This window comes from Tiliqua scincoides, chromosome 3, assembly GCF_035046505.1.
Source record: "Tiliqua scincoides isolate rTilSci1 chromosome 3, rTilSci1.hap2, whole genome shotgun sequence".
Classification (NCBI taxonomy): domain Eukaryota; kingdom Metazoa; phylum Chordata; class Lepidosauria; order Squamata; family Scincidae; genus Tiliqua; species Tiliqua scincoides.
Window position 1 is genome coordinate 14028223 of NC_089823.1, and position 16403 is coordinate 14044625.

The following is a 16403-nucleotide window of genomic DNA, read 5'->3' on the forward strand; positions in this document are numbered from 1 at the left end:
TCTGGCCAAAATCTTTGGATACCCCTGATCTATGGGGATGCCATAGTACAAAGCACATTTAGATTGCTGTGGTTGCTTGCTGTGAAGGTGTGTGGGTAGCTAACACAGTGTCAAAACTTCATACTGTAGGCCTTGCTGTTGGTCAACAGTGCAGCAGCTCATTTATGCAGCCTTTTAAATCGTAGTCCTTGCTGTTCAAACCATTTTGAATTGAATGAAGCTTGTCCTTGCGGTGACCTTTCAGGACAACAACAACTGAAAGCTTTGAAAGAGCTTTTAGTTATACGTTAACAGTGTAGAAAATGTTCTAAGGCCAGTAAGTATACTCTGTGTGTGTTGTTTTTATTACACTTGTCAAAATTCTCTTTAAACTTTTCCTAGATCCATCATTTGGACTTGATAGTGCTAATACTGAGGAAAATTTTCCTAACTTCCATCATGAGCTTTCTCAGGTTTCGGAAAAAAATCTTGGCTTTGTTACCATCTCACCTCTGTCTAGGATATTTCATGATGCCAAAGACTTTAGCAAGGTATTTTAAAATGAAAAGAAATCATTGTTTTATGGTTTTAAGCTTAGAAATGTGTGTAGAGCCAAGATGTGTGTAGAGCCTAAACAGCAATTTAGGGCAACTTGTTTTTCTTCATAAAAGCAGCTTAGTGTGTACAGCCCTTTACCAGAAATGGAAACTCGAGTCAAGTGACTCAAGTCCCAAGTTGCAAAAATACAGATTTTTTGCTGACTCATGCAGACTCCAGTCACCTGTGTCGATGACTTGAACACTGGCTCGAATTTGAGGCCACTGACTCGGCACTTGGTCCACACGCATGCAGACTCGATTCTGTGTCTGGGTGTACTTGCTTGCTTTTTTGTGGCATGAAAGAGGTCATAGGACCATCTTTCAGACTGGGCAAGCAGCAGGGAAGTTCCAGCCAAGAGGCAGGGAAGGGTGTTTGTACATCAAGTGGGGGTGGAGGAGGCAGGAGCAGGCTCTCTTGTCCATCTCTGAAGGAACGATGGTCATTGGTCAAAGGGTGGGCAGTCTGATTTGTTTCAGGTAGGGCAGGAGGAGGAGCCCAGGGGGTTCTTGCCTTAGAATTGGCTGGACTACCAGAGAGGGGGAGAAAGTAGGTGTGGAAGCAGTTCATAGCAATCATGCTTTCCAACTGCATGGCTCCTGTGGGCTTCATTGTTACTTGGGAGGAGGAAGCCTCAATGAAGAACCTGCACAAATGGGACTACTGAGTGGAGCTGCAGAGGATTCGGTCATACTGGTAAGCCTCCCAGCTGCTGCGTGTGACCCTGTTGCCACTTTTGTTCCCGCTCTCACGCATTCCCACCCCCTCCCATCTTCTTTACAGATGTGATAAGGATAGCAGGGGAGTGTTTAAAGTGACATACACGCACACACCCTGGCAACAGCTGTTTTTTTTTTTTTGCGAAGCCGTGGCTGGCTTTATAAAGGGAAAGACTTGTGAGGGAAACTCAAGTCTTTTTTGAGTTGCCAAAATGCTCTGAATGACTTAGAAAGTCTGCCCCTTAGGACTTGTTTTTGAGTTGAGTCACAGGGGGACAGAGACTTGTGACTCGACTTGAGTCAAGCTGTGCTGGATTTGCCCATCCCTGCGCTTTACATATATTATACTAATAGCGTTGAAGCAGTTCAAAAAATGGAGGAAGAAGGCTAAGAGTGTTGTCTGGTTCTTGCAAGAAGGATCCCCAAGGAAGATTATGTCTTCTCTTGTAAGTCTGCCTTGCTTGCCAACCCACCACAGGAGGAGGTCCTGCAGTTAGGACCTGGAGTTGGGTATGCTGTACCATGCTGTACCTGATTTTAGAAATGGGCTATGTCAGAATGCCAGATGCAAGGGGGGGCACCAGGATGAGGTCTCGTTATCTGGTGTGTTCCCTGGGGCATTTGGTGGGCCGCTGTGAGATACAGGAAGCTGGACTAGGTGGGTCTATGGCCTGATCCAGTGGGGCTGTTCTTATGTTCTTATGCACCTGGGACCTTACAGGCAGTCTGTTGAGTGGAGAAGAAAGGAGGCCTTCTGGTAATAAACTAATTGGACCTGTGGTGGGATAAGCAAGTGCCTGTCCAGAATTTCCGTTTCCTGACCTACTGACAGGAAATCAGTGATGGTAGCACTGACCACATCTCAAACTGAAGTGTGGAGACACTTGCACAATGATTCTAGCATCCAAGGGCTATCCAGTAAATCTTGGGTTTAAATTCTTACTTCAGCATGCAAAATTCTACACTTCAGCAGGTGGATTGAAATTAATGTAACTAGTTTTGTTCATGCATAGGTGTAACTTGCCATTTCACAGAAAGAATTTGAAAGTCCAGCTAAAAGTCTCAGTTAAAACTTTCATAATTTCCTCTTAATTTTTTTCTCTATATGTTCTGTTCCTAGAGTTCAGATTTGTCTAAGAATCATGAATTATCAGCATCTAGTTCAGAAGGAAAAAGGAATAGACAGTCTTTCCTCAATGCAGAAAACCTGAGCAATCCTCTGCAAATGGAGCAGATTGGAAAAGAGACAAGAGAGCAAATCCAAGGTAATTAGCTGATTAGGAGTTGAATGAGGAAAGGTAACCTGTGTGTGTGTGTGTGTTATAGATATCTCCTTCTGGAAATTTTGGGGTTCTTTAGAGTGGGACTACCCTAGTTTTTTAGTTATACTACCCATAACAGGGGTACATTGCTGGAAAGTCATGTGCTATGCAAAACAGAGCTATAGGAGATATTGTTAGAGGTAAAACAGGGCAGCTGTGCTGATTGGCCCCCTTGCTTGCAGAATGCACTGCTCCCATTGGCCACAATTGCTGTCAATCGTGCCTGGGCTAAGAGTACTGTAACCAACTAGAGCAGAGGTTCTCAAACTTTGAGGGAGCTTTACTCCCTCAGTAAGTTCTTGTGGGGGAGGGGCTAGGGCAGCGACGCAATCCCTAGGATCGCGTCGCTAAGGGGGGTGAGGGGGTGCGTTGCAGGGAGTGGCTACCTTCTTGAAGGCAGAGTGCAGCAGGCTGCAGGAGGTGCGGGGAAACCTGCACAGCGTTCCCCGAGGCTTGGAACATTCACTAAAAGCGGGCGCAAAGCACCTCCTGCAAAACGGAAGTGCTTTGTGCCGGCTTTTAGTGAACGTTTCAAGACTTGGGGAGTGCTGCGCAGGGCTCCCTGCACCTGCTGCAGCCCTGCCTTCTTGAAGTAAGTTCAAAGCACCCCCCTTAGTGAAGCGATTCTGGGGATCGCGTTGCTGCCTCCCTCCCCTTCCCCTGCCCCTTAAAGGGATGGGGAAGCATTACACGAACTGGTGGGTTGTGACCCACCAGTGTGAGAACCACTGAACTAGAGCTAAAGAAAGCAGCATTATGTGAGGTACATTGCTGTATTAACATTATAAATTTGGGTTTATGGAATTCAGGTTGTGATCTGAAACTGTAATAATTTTCTCAGCAAGTAGGATGGTGAAGATATAACAATGGTAAAAGTTTCTAATGTTTCTGTCATTAATGAATTAGTTATTATAGCTTTCCCAGTGATTCCATGTTTTCCATGTTGGCATTCAGCAACAGCATCCTACCATACGGATCGGCTTCCTCAGTTTTGTGTTTAATAAATGAATGTGATAGTTTGGCAGTGGAGTAAATGCCATACCTTGGTGTGTTTTCTTACTGAAATTCAAGGTTGCATTAACCTGAGTGTTTCCAGAAACAGGGTTTTCTAACACTGATTTTTTTAAATTAGAGACTGAAGACTTTTTTCAACCCCTACCTGTTGAATCTATCTTAAGTGACTTTAGCCAAAGTGCTGATGAACCAGGAAACTTTAGTGTGGTGCCTGAACAAAACCTTGAAACAAGAGAGTCTGTTGAGACTGATACTCGTATTTCACCTGACACCCTGGAACGCAGGGCCTTGGAAAGAGATGAGGCGAACATCAGCACCCATTCTCCTATTGAACATTTTCGTAGTCCAAGTCTGAGTCCAGTAGAAGATCAAGGATCATTTTATCAGCTGCTTCCAGATTATGGTGCAATGAAAAATGTTCTTGAAATTAGATGTTCAGTGAAGGAGAATATGGCATCTGAACAGAACCTCTGCTTTGTTGAGTTACCTGTTGCATCAGCTGACCAAAATTGTGAAATGGTTACTGAAAATATGACTGCAAGTGATGATCTAGAACTTGACCTCTCTCGGTGTACTTTACATACTGTGGAAGAAAAGAGTTTTCTGGGAACAGACACAATGTGTTTACCTCAAGAGTTGAACCCTGAGGTCTCCATCAGTCCTGGGAAGAATTCTGGACAGCAGAATGACTGTGTGCCAGATACATGGCAACAACCACATCTGAATAGCAGGCAGGCTCAAAGCTCAGGCTCATTTGTGTCACAAAGCAGCATACCAGTCTGGGTGAGTGAACTAAAAGAAAAAACTGCATGCTGGGCGGGCGGTGCGGGTTAATTATTTGGACATGGTCTTTGTAGCTATTAGAAAACGTTATGGTCTGTATCTGTTAAAATCATGCCTTTTAAGTTTCTTGATAGATATAAGAAATAGAGCTAGATCCCAGACGGACAGTGAAGAACACACACCTTACCTACAAAACTTTTAAAACACCATCTGTGGTATCTCTGCAGTTTTATTTGGGGGCTTCAATTGTAAGACTTTGTGGACATGGAGATAAAGGTGAAGATACGATTAAGAACATAAGAACAGCCCCACTGGATCAGGCCATAGGCCCATCTAGTCCAGCTTCCTGTATCTCACAGCGGCCCACCAAATGCCCCAGGGAGCACACCAGATAACAAGAGACCTCATCCTGGTGCCCTCCCTTGCATCTGGCATTCTGACATAACCCATTTCTAAAATCAGGAGGTTGCGCATACACATCATGGCTTGTACCCTGTAATGGATGGTTTCTTGCAGTGTCAAAGATACTGTCAAGTATTCATTAGGTTTGTGCAAATGTTCATTGCATGCAGTTGTTTTGTAGTGACTCCTGGGTTCTTAGGTAAACTTCCTTCTGTGCTAAACAGTTTCCAATCTCTTATTTGCCCTATTCCTCATTGCACATTAATATTTACACTAATCATTAGAATCTTAATAGTTTCCTGGTGCCTGAATCCCCTGAAGGCTTGCAGGAAGCATGTTTAGGCTAATTAGTCAAGAGAATAAACATTTATTAGCAAAGCCAAAGGCTGTTTCAGCTTTAAAATCAGAATTCATTCCAGGGGCTGTAGGGAAGAATTTGTACAATGGCCCTTTAGGTAAGCTGTGAACTTTTCCTAAAATGTTGTTTCAGGGTGTGTGTGTTCAATTTCAAAAGGGTTTAAATTAGAATATTGTCCTTGGAATAAATTAGATCAATAAATATAGGGTGATGATGTTTTTTCTCCATTGTTATATCTTCACCGTCCAATTTGCTAAGAAGGTTATTACAGTTTCGGAAGATCAGAACCCGAATCACATAAGCCCAAATTTATAATGTTAATACAGCAAAATACCTCACTTTCTTTAGCTTTAGTTGGTTACAGTGTGTCCAGGCACAACTGATAGCAATTGTTGTGAGTTATTATCTTCCTCCACTCAAATGGGGAACAAATGCTTTCTGTACATCCAACTATCCTTTACACTGATGAACAAATATTGCTGTTAACTTAAATATACAGTATTTTTCTTTCAAATGCTGATGTTGCACCCTGTATTTTACTTCCTAGGAGACGCAGACAGGGCAAGGCATTATGGAAGAACCCGAATTGACTCTAATAAGCTCCAGTGACATAAGCACTGTAGAATCCGATTTGGAGCTCTTTAGTCAAGGAGATTGCAAAAAGGAACAAAATGAAAACCTGCCCTACAGGGATCATTGTGAAATTAAATGCTGTCCTAAGGTAAAACTTCTCGATCTGTTTATTTTCCAAAAGAACGCATTTTATGTTAGTAAGATTGATTCGTTTTTTTATTTGTAATTTTAAAAAGTGATAGACTGTGAAACTTTGCAAATGGTTTTGACAATCTTTAGTTAGTCTAGACCACATTTGTCAAAACTGAACTTTAAAAGGCAATAGAAATGTATGTTGCTTTCCTAGTATCTCTTCTGCCATGACCTGATATGCCTATTAAGGCAGAATTCACTTCTGAAAAGTAATTTAGATAGTGGGTGCCAGAGAATGGTGTTTGGCTTAATAAAATTTCTGCTGGGCCATTACATGAAGTAGAGTGCTTATCCTGAAGAACAACTTGAAAATTAAAACAGTTTAGCCCCTTCTCACCCCTTTCTAAACATACTTTGCCTTCTCGGACCTCCATCTGTTGGGGAAGGTGAAGGTACTCATTTCCTTATGCCTGTCCTTCCACATAGTCATAAGCGTGCACCCTGCTGCTCAGTGGAAAGAGCAGTGAGTTAGACCATAAATTCCAGTACCTGTGCTAGAGGTGAACAGGGTATTTCTAGCCTTTCCTAGAGCTGCTTTTGGAAAATGTTATTACAAAGCACCAATTCCTCCCAAATCGGATGTTGATGTTGGACCAAGAGGACGAGCAGTGATTCTCATAGACCTAATCTTGATGTTTGTGGAGAGAAGCATTCAACCCGTCTGTGCTTTTGTATCTTGGCTTCCGCAAGACACCCGTCGCACAGTTTCCTAAACTTTTCCGTTTCAGAAAGCAATACGTTGCCTAGAATGCTAATAAGACAATACATGTTGTGAGATTACTACTACCTATGGGCAAGCCACTGGAAAGCTCTCTGCTGAGGCTGCTCTGCATGTTTTTGAAGTAAAGCTGTGCTGAGAAGTGGTGCATCAATGCACTAAAGGTTTTCTCATTAAGATGTGACATCCCAGTTAACAAGGAACATTATCTATGGCTCTTTCCTCTTGCACAGACAGGTCCAACCTTGTTATACAAGGATTTTTTATACACGGATTTGACTCAACATGAATGGCCACTGCAAGTGAGAAGGAATGTGTTGATCCCTGGAGAAGGGGAAAAATGCATCCCTTTAAAATCAGTTTAAAAAACTGAACAGTCCTTTAACAAGGACTCGCCTCATTAATGGGGGGGGCAGCTGGCTGACAATTCATCAATCCTTCTCTTGCGAGGCGACAGCTCCCTTCCCTCTGAGCACATCACTTTGCATTGGTGAAGGGAGGTGCTGAGTGAAACGCCTTTCTAAGTGCTTGGAGGAGGACTGTTTGATGGATTGTCATCTTAAGGACTCTTATCTTACATCACAAAGGTCAGCAAGGCTGTTTTTAAATCATCAGAGGAAAGAAACTTCGTTTTTTATATTGATTTGCTTTAGTGCATTTTTGTCATCTGTTCTGGTAACAGAACCCATGAGAATAATGAGACTCAACCTGTATACTAAAGATGATGCAGTTTTATTAGAGGCACATATATAATGCACATATATAATGCATAAGCTTGAAGTGTACAGCCAGCAAGTTATTTATTATAGCTAATTATTTTTTTTCCAACAGAGTGGAGAATTTTTACCTTTACATTTAGAAGTGGATGATACCACTTCCATTGACCCTGACAATGATCCCTCAGTAGCTCAAAGCCCCAAAGAGGGTTCTTTGACTCAAAAACACAAACCAACAGGTACGTATGCAATAACTTCAGAACTAGCACAAGAGCTAAACAGAATACATTGGTTTCCAAACTGTGGGTCGCAACCTGATTTTTTGGGGTGGGTTGCCAAAGGGTGGTGGTTGGTTGGCAACCTTCAGTCTCGAAAGACTATGGTATAAGCCTACAGCACCCGGTATTCCCAGGTGGTCTCCCATCCAAGTACTAACCAGGCCTGACCCTGCTTAGCTTCTGAGATCAGACGAGATCAGGCATGGAAAGACTATGGTAGAAGCCTACAGCACCCGGTATTCCCAGGCGGTCTCCCATCCAAGTACTAACCAGGCCTGACCCTGCTTAGCTTCCGAGATCAGACAAGATCAGGCATGTGCAGGGTAAAAGATCAGATAACTAATTGCCTCCAGTCTTGAAGCTATTCAAAAATCAGATACTGTAGTCGATAATTACCCTGCAAAAGAGCTCAGCTCCTGTTTGCAAGACTGCTGCTAATTGCCCTGCAAGGAGGTGAGCTGAAATTTGCATAAATGTTTGATGTCTTCTGGTGATTATTGCTTAGAAATAAATAAAATTATTTTGTTCTAGATCTCCTTTTTAAAAAACCTAGTAAATCTAGGTAGGTCCTGGTAAGAGTATTTTTAAAAAATGGGTTCCCAGTGGGAACCACTGTTCTAATGCTAATACACCATAGCAAACAAATAGCTGTATTCAAGTGCAGATATTCAAATAGCAAAATGACTTACCTGAGACTGTGGGCTGCACCCAAAGGAGATCTCAATTTCCATTGAAATCAAAGGGATTTAAATTGGCCACAACAAACTTGTTCCATTGATCTCAGTAGTGCTTAGTCAGGATTTACTTTATTAGAATAAAACCCAGTGTAATGAAGATCTTATTATAGATTTAACCCCTGCTGTTTGAAATGTCTTCATTCCTGTACAGGCCACAAAACCATAGGAATGCCTTTATTCATTGTCTTCTAAAAAGTTTCCAGACTTCTGTGAGTGCATATTTCATACCTTCCTCAATAAACAAGATGAGGCCCGTGTTCCAGGATACGCCAAACTATTTTCATCCCCAATCTTTTTAGCAGCATTGAGTCACGTCCAGAATAGCACAGGCTGCACCTGGGGGAGGATTGTTCTGTTCATGCAAAGACCCTTACATTCATGGAGGATGTTTCCATTCATCAAAGCATTACTCTGGATGTCACACTCTTGGTTTCCCTATTCCCACCGCCTTGGCCAAGGGTCAGTGTTTGCAAGCAGATTTGGGGCAATGTAGTGTTGTCCCCTGATCGTAAATCCAGCATGTTTTACCATTTGCTATTTTGTCACTTTGAAAGCACTTGGCTGATGAAAACATCTGTCTTCATAAATGTGACACAAAAGGTTTTTTTTTTTTTAAGGAAAACATTTCTAACATAGTTATAAATCAGAATTATAAATACTAGTTATAAACCAGACTTCTTTCTCGCTCCCCACCCCACTCCGCCAACAGAATTCACATCTGATCCTGAGAGCTTGCAAGAATCATTTCTGAAGCGGAAGAAAGACTTCATTGAGAGATCCTCTAAAAGACTGGAGAAACTCAAAAGTAGAGAGCGATGCATTGAAGAGCCTAATGCTAGGGCATCTCAACAGAAAAAAAAGCAGCTTTATAAACTAAAAGAGAACTTGCCACCTCCTGGTAACTTTCATTAGCAACCAAACAAATCAAAACCATTGAGTTGTGTGGGACACTCAACAAGGAATGAAATTAACTGGAATGTTTTTTTGGGGGTCATAGGAATGACTGTAGCTCCTAGTTTAAAATACTGTTTGCTTGGAGTTGCTTTATAAAAAGACATTGGCCTTTCTGAATCCTTGCTGAAATTCATTTAAGATAGTCACTTGATGCATAATGCACTTTTTATGAAAGCGTTCAGGGACTGTGCTGCTTGTTGCTGAGTTTGTTTATAAATGTCTGTCTACCTTCTTGCAAAAGCCACAAGGCAGCTAATTATCAATCTTTAAAGCTAATGAAAACAATGAAAGGACAAATATAAGCAGCAGCTGGAAAAAAAGTAATTATACCCTAAGATTCTAAAACAAATATTCAGTTCGTAAAAGGTTGGAAAGACCAAAATAATACAAGAAGAATTAAAAGCCTGAAAGAAACAGGACTTAGCCCAGCTCCTGAAAAACAATAATGAAGGCACCAGGTGAACGTGCATGGCTCAGCATGTAGAAGTAGTGGTGGAATCATAGTAGTGACTTGTGTTCCTTTTTTTCTGTACAATTGAATAGGGAAAAAAGTTTGTCCCAGGAAAAATGTGTTCTAAATCTGGTGTGTGCTAAATCTGGTCTTATGAACCTGCTTAAATTTAATCTGCTGTGTTTAAATCCAAGGACTGCCTATTAACGTGAAGAAAGTAGAAGAAGTAAAAGTGCACTCTGCAGATGACAGGAAGACAGCAGAAATACAAATGTACCAGCGTACTACAAGGTAATGTGTCATCCTGGCTTAGCAGAAATTCCATGGCTGTCATGCTGTTTTATATGTGGCATTTTACTGTGGAGGAGTTGACTAGATGGGGGGGAGGGGGTTGCAGAAACAGTGGTCCTGAATGTTGTACTTTTCCACATCATCTGTGCTTTCTTGAAAATACAAGGCGCAGCTCCAGTTGTGTTTCACTTAGAATAGCTTGTTAAAAATGCCATTGGTTCAGTTTCTGCTATCTATAAAATGGGAAAAATAAGGAAATTGCAACACTGAATGTATGAAAGTAAAATATGTATTATTCAGAAGACAGGCATGGTGGCAATCCTGTTTTTCGCAGCACCTGAAGTTTGTAGGCACATTTTATCTAAGCGGGGGGAGGGGGGGCTTCACCTTATCTGCATGTCTAACAGTGTTCATAAATTTCCTAGTCTTTTTAAAAATTGACCCAAGTGGCTCTCACCTTGTGGTAGTGAAGATTAGGTGGTGTGAGAAGCACTTATTTTTTGTTTGTCTGAAATATATTGCCAGTCAGTTTCATTGCATGAATTCTCCTCCTTTAGATTCTAGTACGCCTCTTCCCCCACCCTTCCTTGTACCAGAATAAAGGAAAAATAAAAGTTGCCTTTTTTTCTCAGGCAAAAGTTTCTGTCCTCTCAAAGGGAAGATGCTCCAACTCATCATTCCTTTTTAGTTGCCCTTCCTTTCCTTTTATGGCTGTAAAAGATCCTTCATGAGATGTGGTTGCACACTAGATTTAAACACCATTCTGTTATATTTTTTCAATTAGTTTATTTCTTAGTTCTGTACTTCCCTTTTTCATTGCTGCTGAACTTCTGGGTTTACCTTTTTTAGTGAACTTTCCAATATGATTTCATGGGTAGTTCATACCTCATCAGCGCACACAAGAGGCTTCCTACGGTGTATATTACTTCTTATAACCATTGATTCTCTTTCAATAGAGTAGGACATCCTTACATGGCTTGTGCCCTCCACTTACTCCATTTGGACAGGCTGTGCAAATTACACTTGTCCATGCCATCCTGTAGGAAGTATCCATTCCCTGTTCTGGCCCTGCCTTGTTGCAATGCACAGAACTAGTATTGCTGAAGATTGGTCTCTTCTTCCCCTGGGTGAGATGGCTTGGGTAGACAGGGGCTTGCAGAAAGAAGCAAGGGGGGAGAGACTGCTGCTCTCACTCCACTTGTGATTTTAACAGTAACACAGCATAAGACGGTGGTCATGAGCACAAGCCCAGAGTCAGCAGGCTCCTTCTTGAGGAGGAAAAAGACAGCAGCTGGATCTTCTGCAAAGAGTGGAGATGCCTCAGAAAAAGTCACCAGGGGCTACAGTCCTACTTTGCAGGGTGCCTGTTTCAGGAAAGCGCTGCACCATGTCCTCCTTCATCTGCAGGGTGGAAGAATGTTAGCTGGGGAATACGTGTCAAATAAGACTGTGGGTCTGTTTCTCAATTATCTTCCCTTCCCAAGGGCATTACAGCTTATCCTACCTGCAGTGCAGCCACTTGGTAGCATTTAGCCATTTGTCAGATATTTGATGGGTGGCCATTTGGTCATCTCTTATCTTTCTTATTCAGACTGAACAGTTGGCCTTCTGCAAAAACAGCTTTTATGGGCCTGGTGATCCAGCAGGTAGTTCACCACCACTGGGTATCCTCCACTGACAGAGAAAAGAACATTGGGGACACTGTGATAAGTTCCTTCCTTTGAGTGTAAGACACGTTTACCTCTGCCTGAGGGATTTTTCTCATTATCAGGAACTGTAGGAGGGGATATCTACCTCTTACAGCTTGTAGGCAAAACAAATCCTGGGATTGGCCTCTCTTCTGGCCTTATACACTACCTCCAACTTCAGCAGCAGTATTATTGAATTACTGAAATGGGGAAGCAGTATGTCTCTCTCTCCTACTTGTAGGCTTCTCAGAGGCAGCTGGTGGGCCACTGTGGGAACAGAAAGCTGGACTAGATGTTTGGGGTGAGGAACAAAGTTTGATCCTGTAGTTACAGTAATCTGTGTGTATGGGGAGGGGGTGTTCCTCTTAGCTATATTACACCCTGTAACTGGAAGGGGCTGTCTCCCACAGGATGGTGTGGGCAAGTCTAATTTGTATAACTCTACCCAGTGGAGCAAATGGGAGGTCCATCTGATATGAGGACACCATCGATTTCAAAGAAGGAACTTTTGACAGCAAGTCTTAACATTCTCCACTGCTGTTCTGTTGCCTAATTACTTAGTTTGGCCAGGCACATTTGTACAGTTCTCTAGTAACGGAAGTGTCTTTTTACAGGTTGTATAATAATCTGTCGGAAGTGAAAGTAAGAAAGAAAGAGAGAGACAGACAAGAAACCTACACTAGAAACCGGGAAAGGGCAAAGGAGTTTCAGAAGGTAAAGTGCCTGCAACATAATGTTGTGCAAATTCTTTTGCAGTAGAGGACGACAGCCTTAGATGGGTTGCTCCTTTCACTGGAGCCCAAGACCAGCTATCTTGGAGCTGTCAGACCCTTATAGTGGGCTTTCCTAACCCAGGATATCAGGGCTTTTCAAACTGGGGCAACCCCAGCTTGTGGGCCCTGGCCTCTATCCCCTGCTGGGGATCGTGCCGCTGCCTTCCCCCCGCCCCTGCTGCGTCCCCGCCCGCCCACGCAAGAACTGAGTGGCTCTCAAACTCTCTGGGAGAGTTTGAGAACCACTGCAGTATATGTTTGTCCATTAACTGCTGACCCAGATACATCTCTCTGATAGGGACTCCTGGACAGATGACTTGGAGTAGCCCCCACCTGAAGAATACAACTACATCTCATGTCAGAGGCCTGGGATGAGAACAGACCCCTTCTCCTGGAGGTCCAAGCACTCTCTGTTTAATCAGTTTCAGCTGCTTTGCCAGCTATGGCCTTTCCTGGAGGGGTCTGATCTAGCTATAGTTATCTGTGCTCTGGTTACCTCCTGATTGAAATATATACGTACTAGTACTGTATATGGCAGTGTTTCTCAAATTGTGGGTTGGGACCCACTAGGTGGGTCACGAGCCAATTTCAGGTGGGTCCCCATTCATTTCAGTATTTTATTTTTAGTATATTAGACTTGATGCTACCATAGTATGTGACTGTATTTGGGGAAATGTTTACAGACCTATACTTTTAACAAGCTACTCTATATATACTTTTAACAATGTTAGTAAATGAGACTTATTCCTGGGTAAGTGTGGATAGGATTGCAGCCTAGAATTGTTACGAATTTTCCTGCTTGATGTCACTTCCAGTCATGACATCACTTCTGGTGGGTCCTGACAGATTCTTATTCTCAAAAGTGGGTCCTTGTGCTAAATGTGTGAGAACCACTGGTATATGGTATTACCCATAACATTCAGAAACATCAATTGGGGTAAAATGCAGCTGCATAGTTGTTAACTGGAACTGTTCGGTGAGACTCCATCAACTTGGTTCTTTGTGAACAATCTTAGCTACCAGTTTGTTTCCAGACTCAATTCAAAATACTAGTAATGATCTTTACAGTCTAAATGGTTTGAGACCGAGATACTTCTCTCCTTCTCTCATACATAACTTTCTGTAAACTCGGTCATTCCTTTCGGGCCTTGCTGTGGGTGCACTTGCCTTTAGTGGTACGGGAGCAGGGTCCTCTCAATAATGGTGCCAACCTGGTGGACTGCTCCCTCCCTCCTTCCTGGTCCCTAACCTAAGCCCCAGCTTTTCCATTCAACTTTTAGTGGAGGGTGATGGGCAGCACTGGGGGTGGGTTATTTAGTGTTGGCTTTTCAACTCTTCGGTTTTGTTTTAGTTTGCCTTTTTAAAATTAGTAGTTCTGTATTTTACCTATCATACACTGCTTTAGGTTGCCTTAATAGGAAAGAGAAACTGCCTAGAATTGTTTTAAAATAAATGCTTTTGTGCCATCTGTTGGCTAAAAACAGGTGCTGCATGCTTAAGGAGGCTGTTGGAAGATTAACTGCCAAAAGTATTTAGGCCAGTGCTTCCCAAACTTTTTAGCATCACTTTTTAAAATGACAATCTATTGTGACCCACTAGACAAAAAGAGATCTATAAATAGTTTATTCATTAATAATAATTAATAAATTATTAATTAATAATATTCAGGGTTCTGTGCTCTTGCTAGAAACCTTGCATCTTGAATGCGTGTGTAGACATTTGCTAGATTTTTCCTAGAAATGCAGTTCAAGGACTGTTCTCCCAAATCTTCAGTCATTCCGGGGTATCCAGAAAGCTGAACAAGATGCAAGATGTGCAATTTGGGACTTCCAGGCCAGACAAAGGGCTGAAACTGGGTTCACATGTGGCACATCAGTTACTAGAGAAAATTGGAAAATGTGACATGTTAATTTGGGGGTATCAAGATTACCTCATATTAGCTATTTTCTTCTACAAACTGGGCAAGGGTACTTGCAAGGTTTTTTTGTTTTTTTTTTAAGTTTCAAAAAGGTTTTGCAACCCACCAACAATCAGCTCACGATCCACTGGTGGATCCCAACCCATAGGCCTAGGCCCTTTGAGACTTTCTTCCTCCCTTGATCTGACCAGGATTTCTTGATCTCACTGATAAACCACATTTAGTTTTGCATCAGAGGGAATGGCAATGGAACTCTTCTCAACAAAGGCATTGGGAGAAAACCTGTGGTGTTGCTTACAGTGCAATAGTGAGAAGTGGTCCGAGAACTTTGCCACAGAGGAGGTTGCAATTGGAAGCAAGCATTGTTCCCACTAAGCTGTATAGGCTTGCAGCTAGGCTGGGCTGAAAGTTAGCGATGACGTATGACATTCCCAACTACCAGAAGATGCCCTGCACAGTGTGGTATGGACCCCTTCCAGAGATTACAAGGCACACTTTTGTTGCTGGCATGGTTTGTGATCCAGCTACTTAAGGCATGGCCTTGCCCAGCAGGAGTCAGGGAAGTGTTGTATCTGATCAGATATGGTGTTCCAGCTGCTTCACCCAAGTGGGTATGAGCCTATTTGGTCCCCTTAGTAGGAAGGGTTGTATTAGAGAGATCTTTTTTTCCTTTGGCACATAGCAGCTAAGGAGATTGGTGCAACATGTTGCACTTTTATTGCCTTTGTCCAATAAATTCACAACATTGAATAGAATTTTTCCATTTTTATCAACACTTTGATGATCTCTCTATTAGTGCAGATGCAACAAGTGTCAAACTGTTCCTGAGACCCCAAGCAAAATGACCTATATTTAGGAAAGAAATAGATTCCGAAAGGGGGTAGACAAAGTCTTTTTCAATACTAGCTAGCAAGCAAATTTCTTTGCTAAGTAGAAATTTGGGTCAAATATATTAGCTTGTCAAATTGTGGTCCTTATGGTCCAGATGCTATGAATGGCCCTTCTGCCCCTCTCTACAGAAAACACTGGAGAAGCTACGAACCAAAAAGACATGTTGAAAAAGCACTTGAAAACTGAAGAAAACTTCTTGGCAGAATAAACTGTACTGAAGTCAACTTTAGAAGATTAAACAGACTGTTCTGTTTAAACTACTGGATAATGGTATACTCACCACAGTTGTATAACCTGTTTTGCTTTTAGTATGCTTCAATTATGACTTAACCAGAAGCACTGTACAGTTTTTTTTAATATAGTGCATGTACTACTACTCTTGACCTTTTTAATAAACTTTTTTAGTTTACATTGCTGCAACAATCAATTTGAGCTTAGTTTTTGATTACCTCTTGTTATCATGGGCATTAGCACTAAAGCCATTTCTATAATAGGAGCTGACATCCTTCCTTACATTAGCTTCTTCAGTACTGTTCATGTTAAGAGGCCACAGCATTGCATTAATACCCTGCCTTCCACCCAATAGGTTTGCCAGGTGTGGGTTGAGTACTCAGCCAGAGGGTTCCTGAATCTGCATGGAGGTATCAGAAACAAAAAGCAAGTTACCACAGCAGTAACAGGCACTACTGGCCTTTGGAGTACTGGCTCTGTACTTGCGTGGACCTCGGCAAGTAGTGTGACCCTATGGCTCTGACTCACTACTGATATAGGGGAAAGCTACTTCCAGTTTGCTTGTCCTAAGTGGCTTTCTGAGAGCTCCAGCAGGCCTTTCGAGAAGGATTGCTGAAGACCTCAAAGTGACTTGGCTTTACATATCCAGATTCCTGTATGGGGGGGGGGGGGGAAGAGACATTTCTTAGGACCACTGGGGGATGTGAGCCTATGCCATTGATGGGCATACCTTGGCAATTGTAAAAAAAGTGACCCTTGACCATTTTAGTACCTTGTGTCTGCTATCACAGAGAAAAAGGCCCAACTGTAATTCCATT

At 42.3% G+C, this 16403-nt stretch overlaps 1 protein-coding gene and 1 pseudogene across 1 annotated transcript in view; one reads left to right on the forward strand and one right to left on the reverse strand.

The window, feature by feature from the left end:
• The window catches only part of CEP295 (centrosomal protein 295), a 50429-nt gene extending 34648 nt beyond the window's left edge, over positions 1-15781 (forward strand). The window contains exons 21-29 of the mRNA XM_066622393.1: positions 382-530; positions 2416-2560; positions 3750-4414; positions 5722-5895; positions 7489-7612; positions 9098-9286; positions 9988-10084; positions 12387-12486; positions 15483-15781. Of these exons, the coding sequence (XP_066478490.1) occupies positions 382-530; positions 2416-2560; positions 3750-4414; positions 5722-5895; positions 7489-7612; positions 9098-9286; positions 9988-10084; positions 12387-12486; positions 15483-15521 (1682 nt within the window). The 3' untranslated portion in view covers positions 15522-15781. The remainder of the gene's footprint in view (positions 1-381; positions 531-2415; positions 2561-3749; positions 4415-5721; positions 5896-7488; positions 7613-9097; positions 9287-9987; positions 10085-12386; positions 12487-15482) is intronic.
• Positions 7873-7991, reverse strand: LOC136646300 (5S ribosomal RNA; annotated as a pseudogene).
• Positions 15782-16403: the final 622 nt, after the last annotated feature.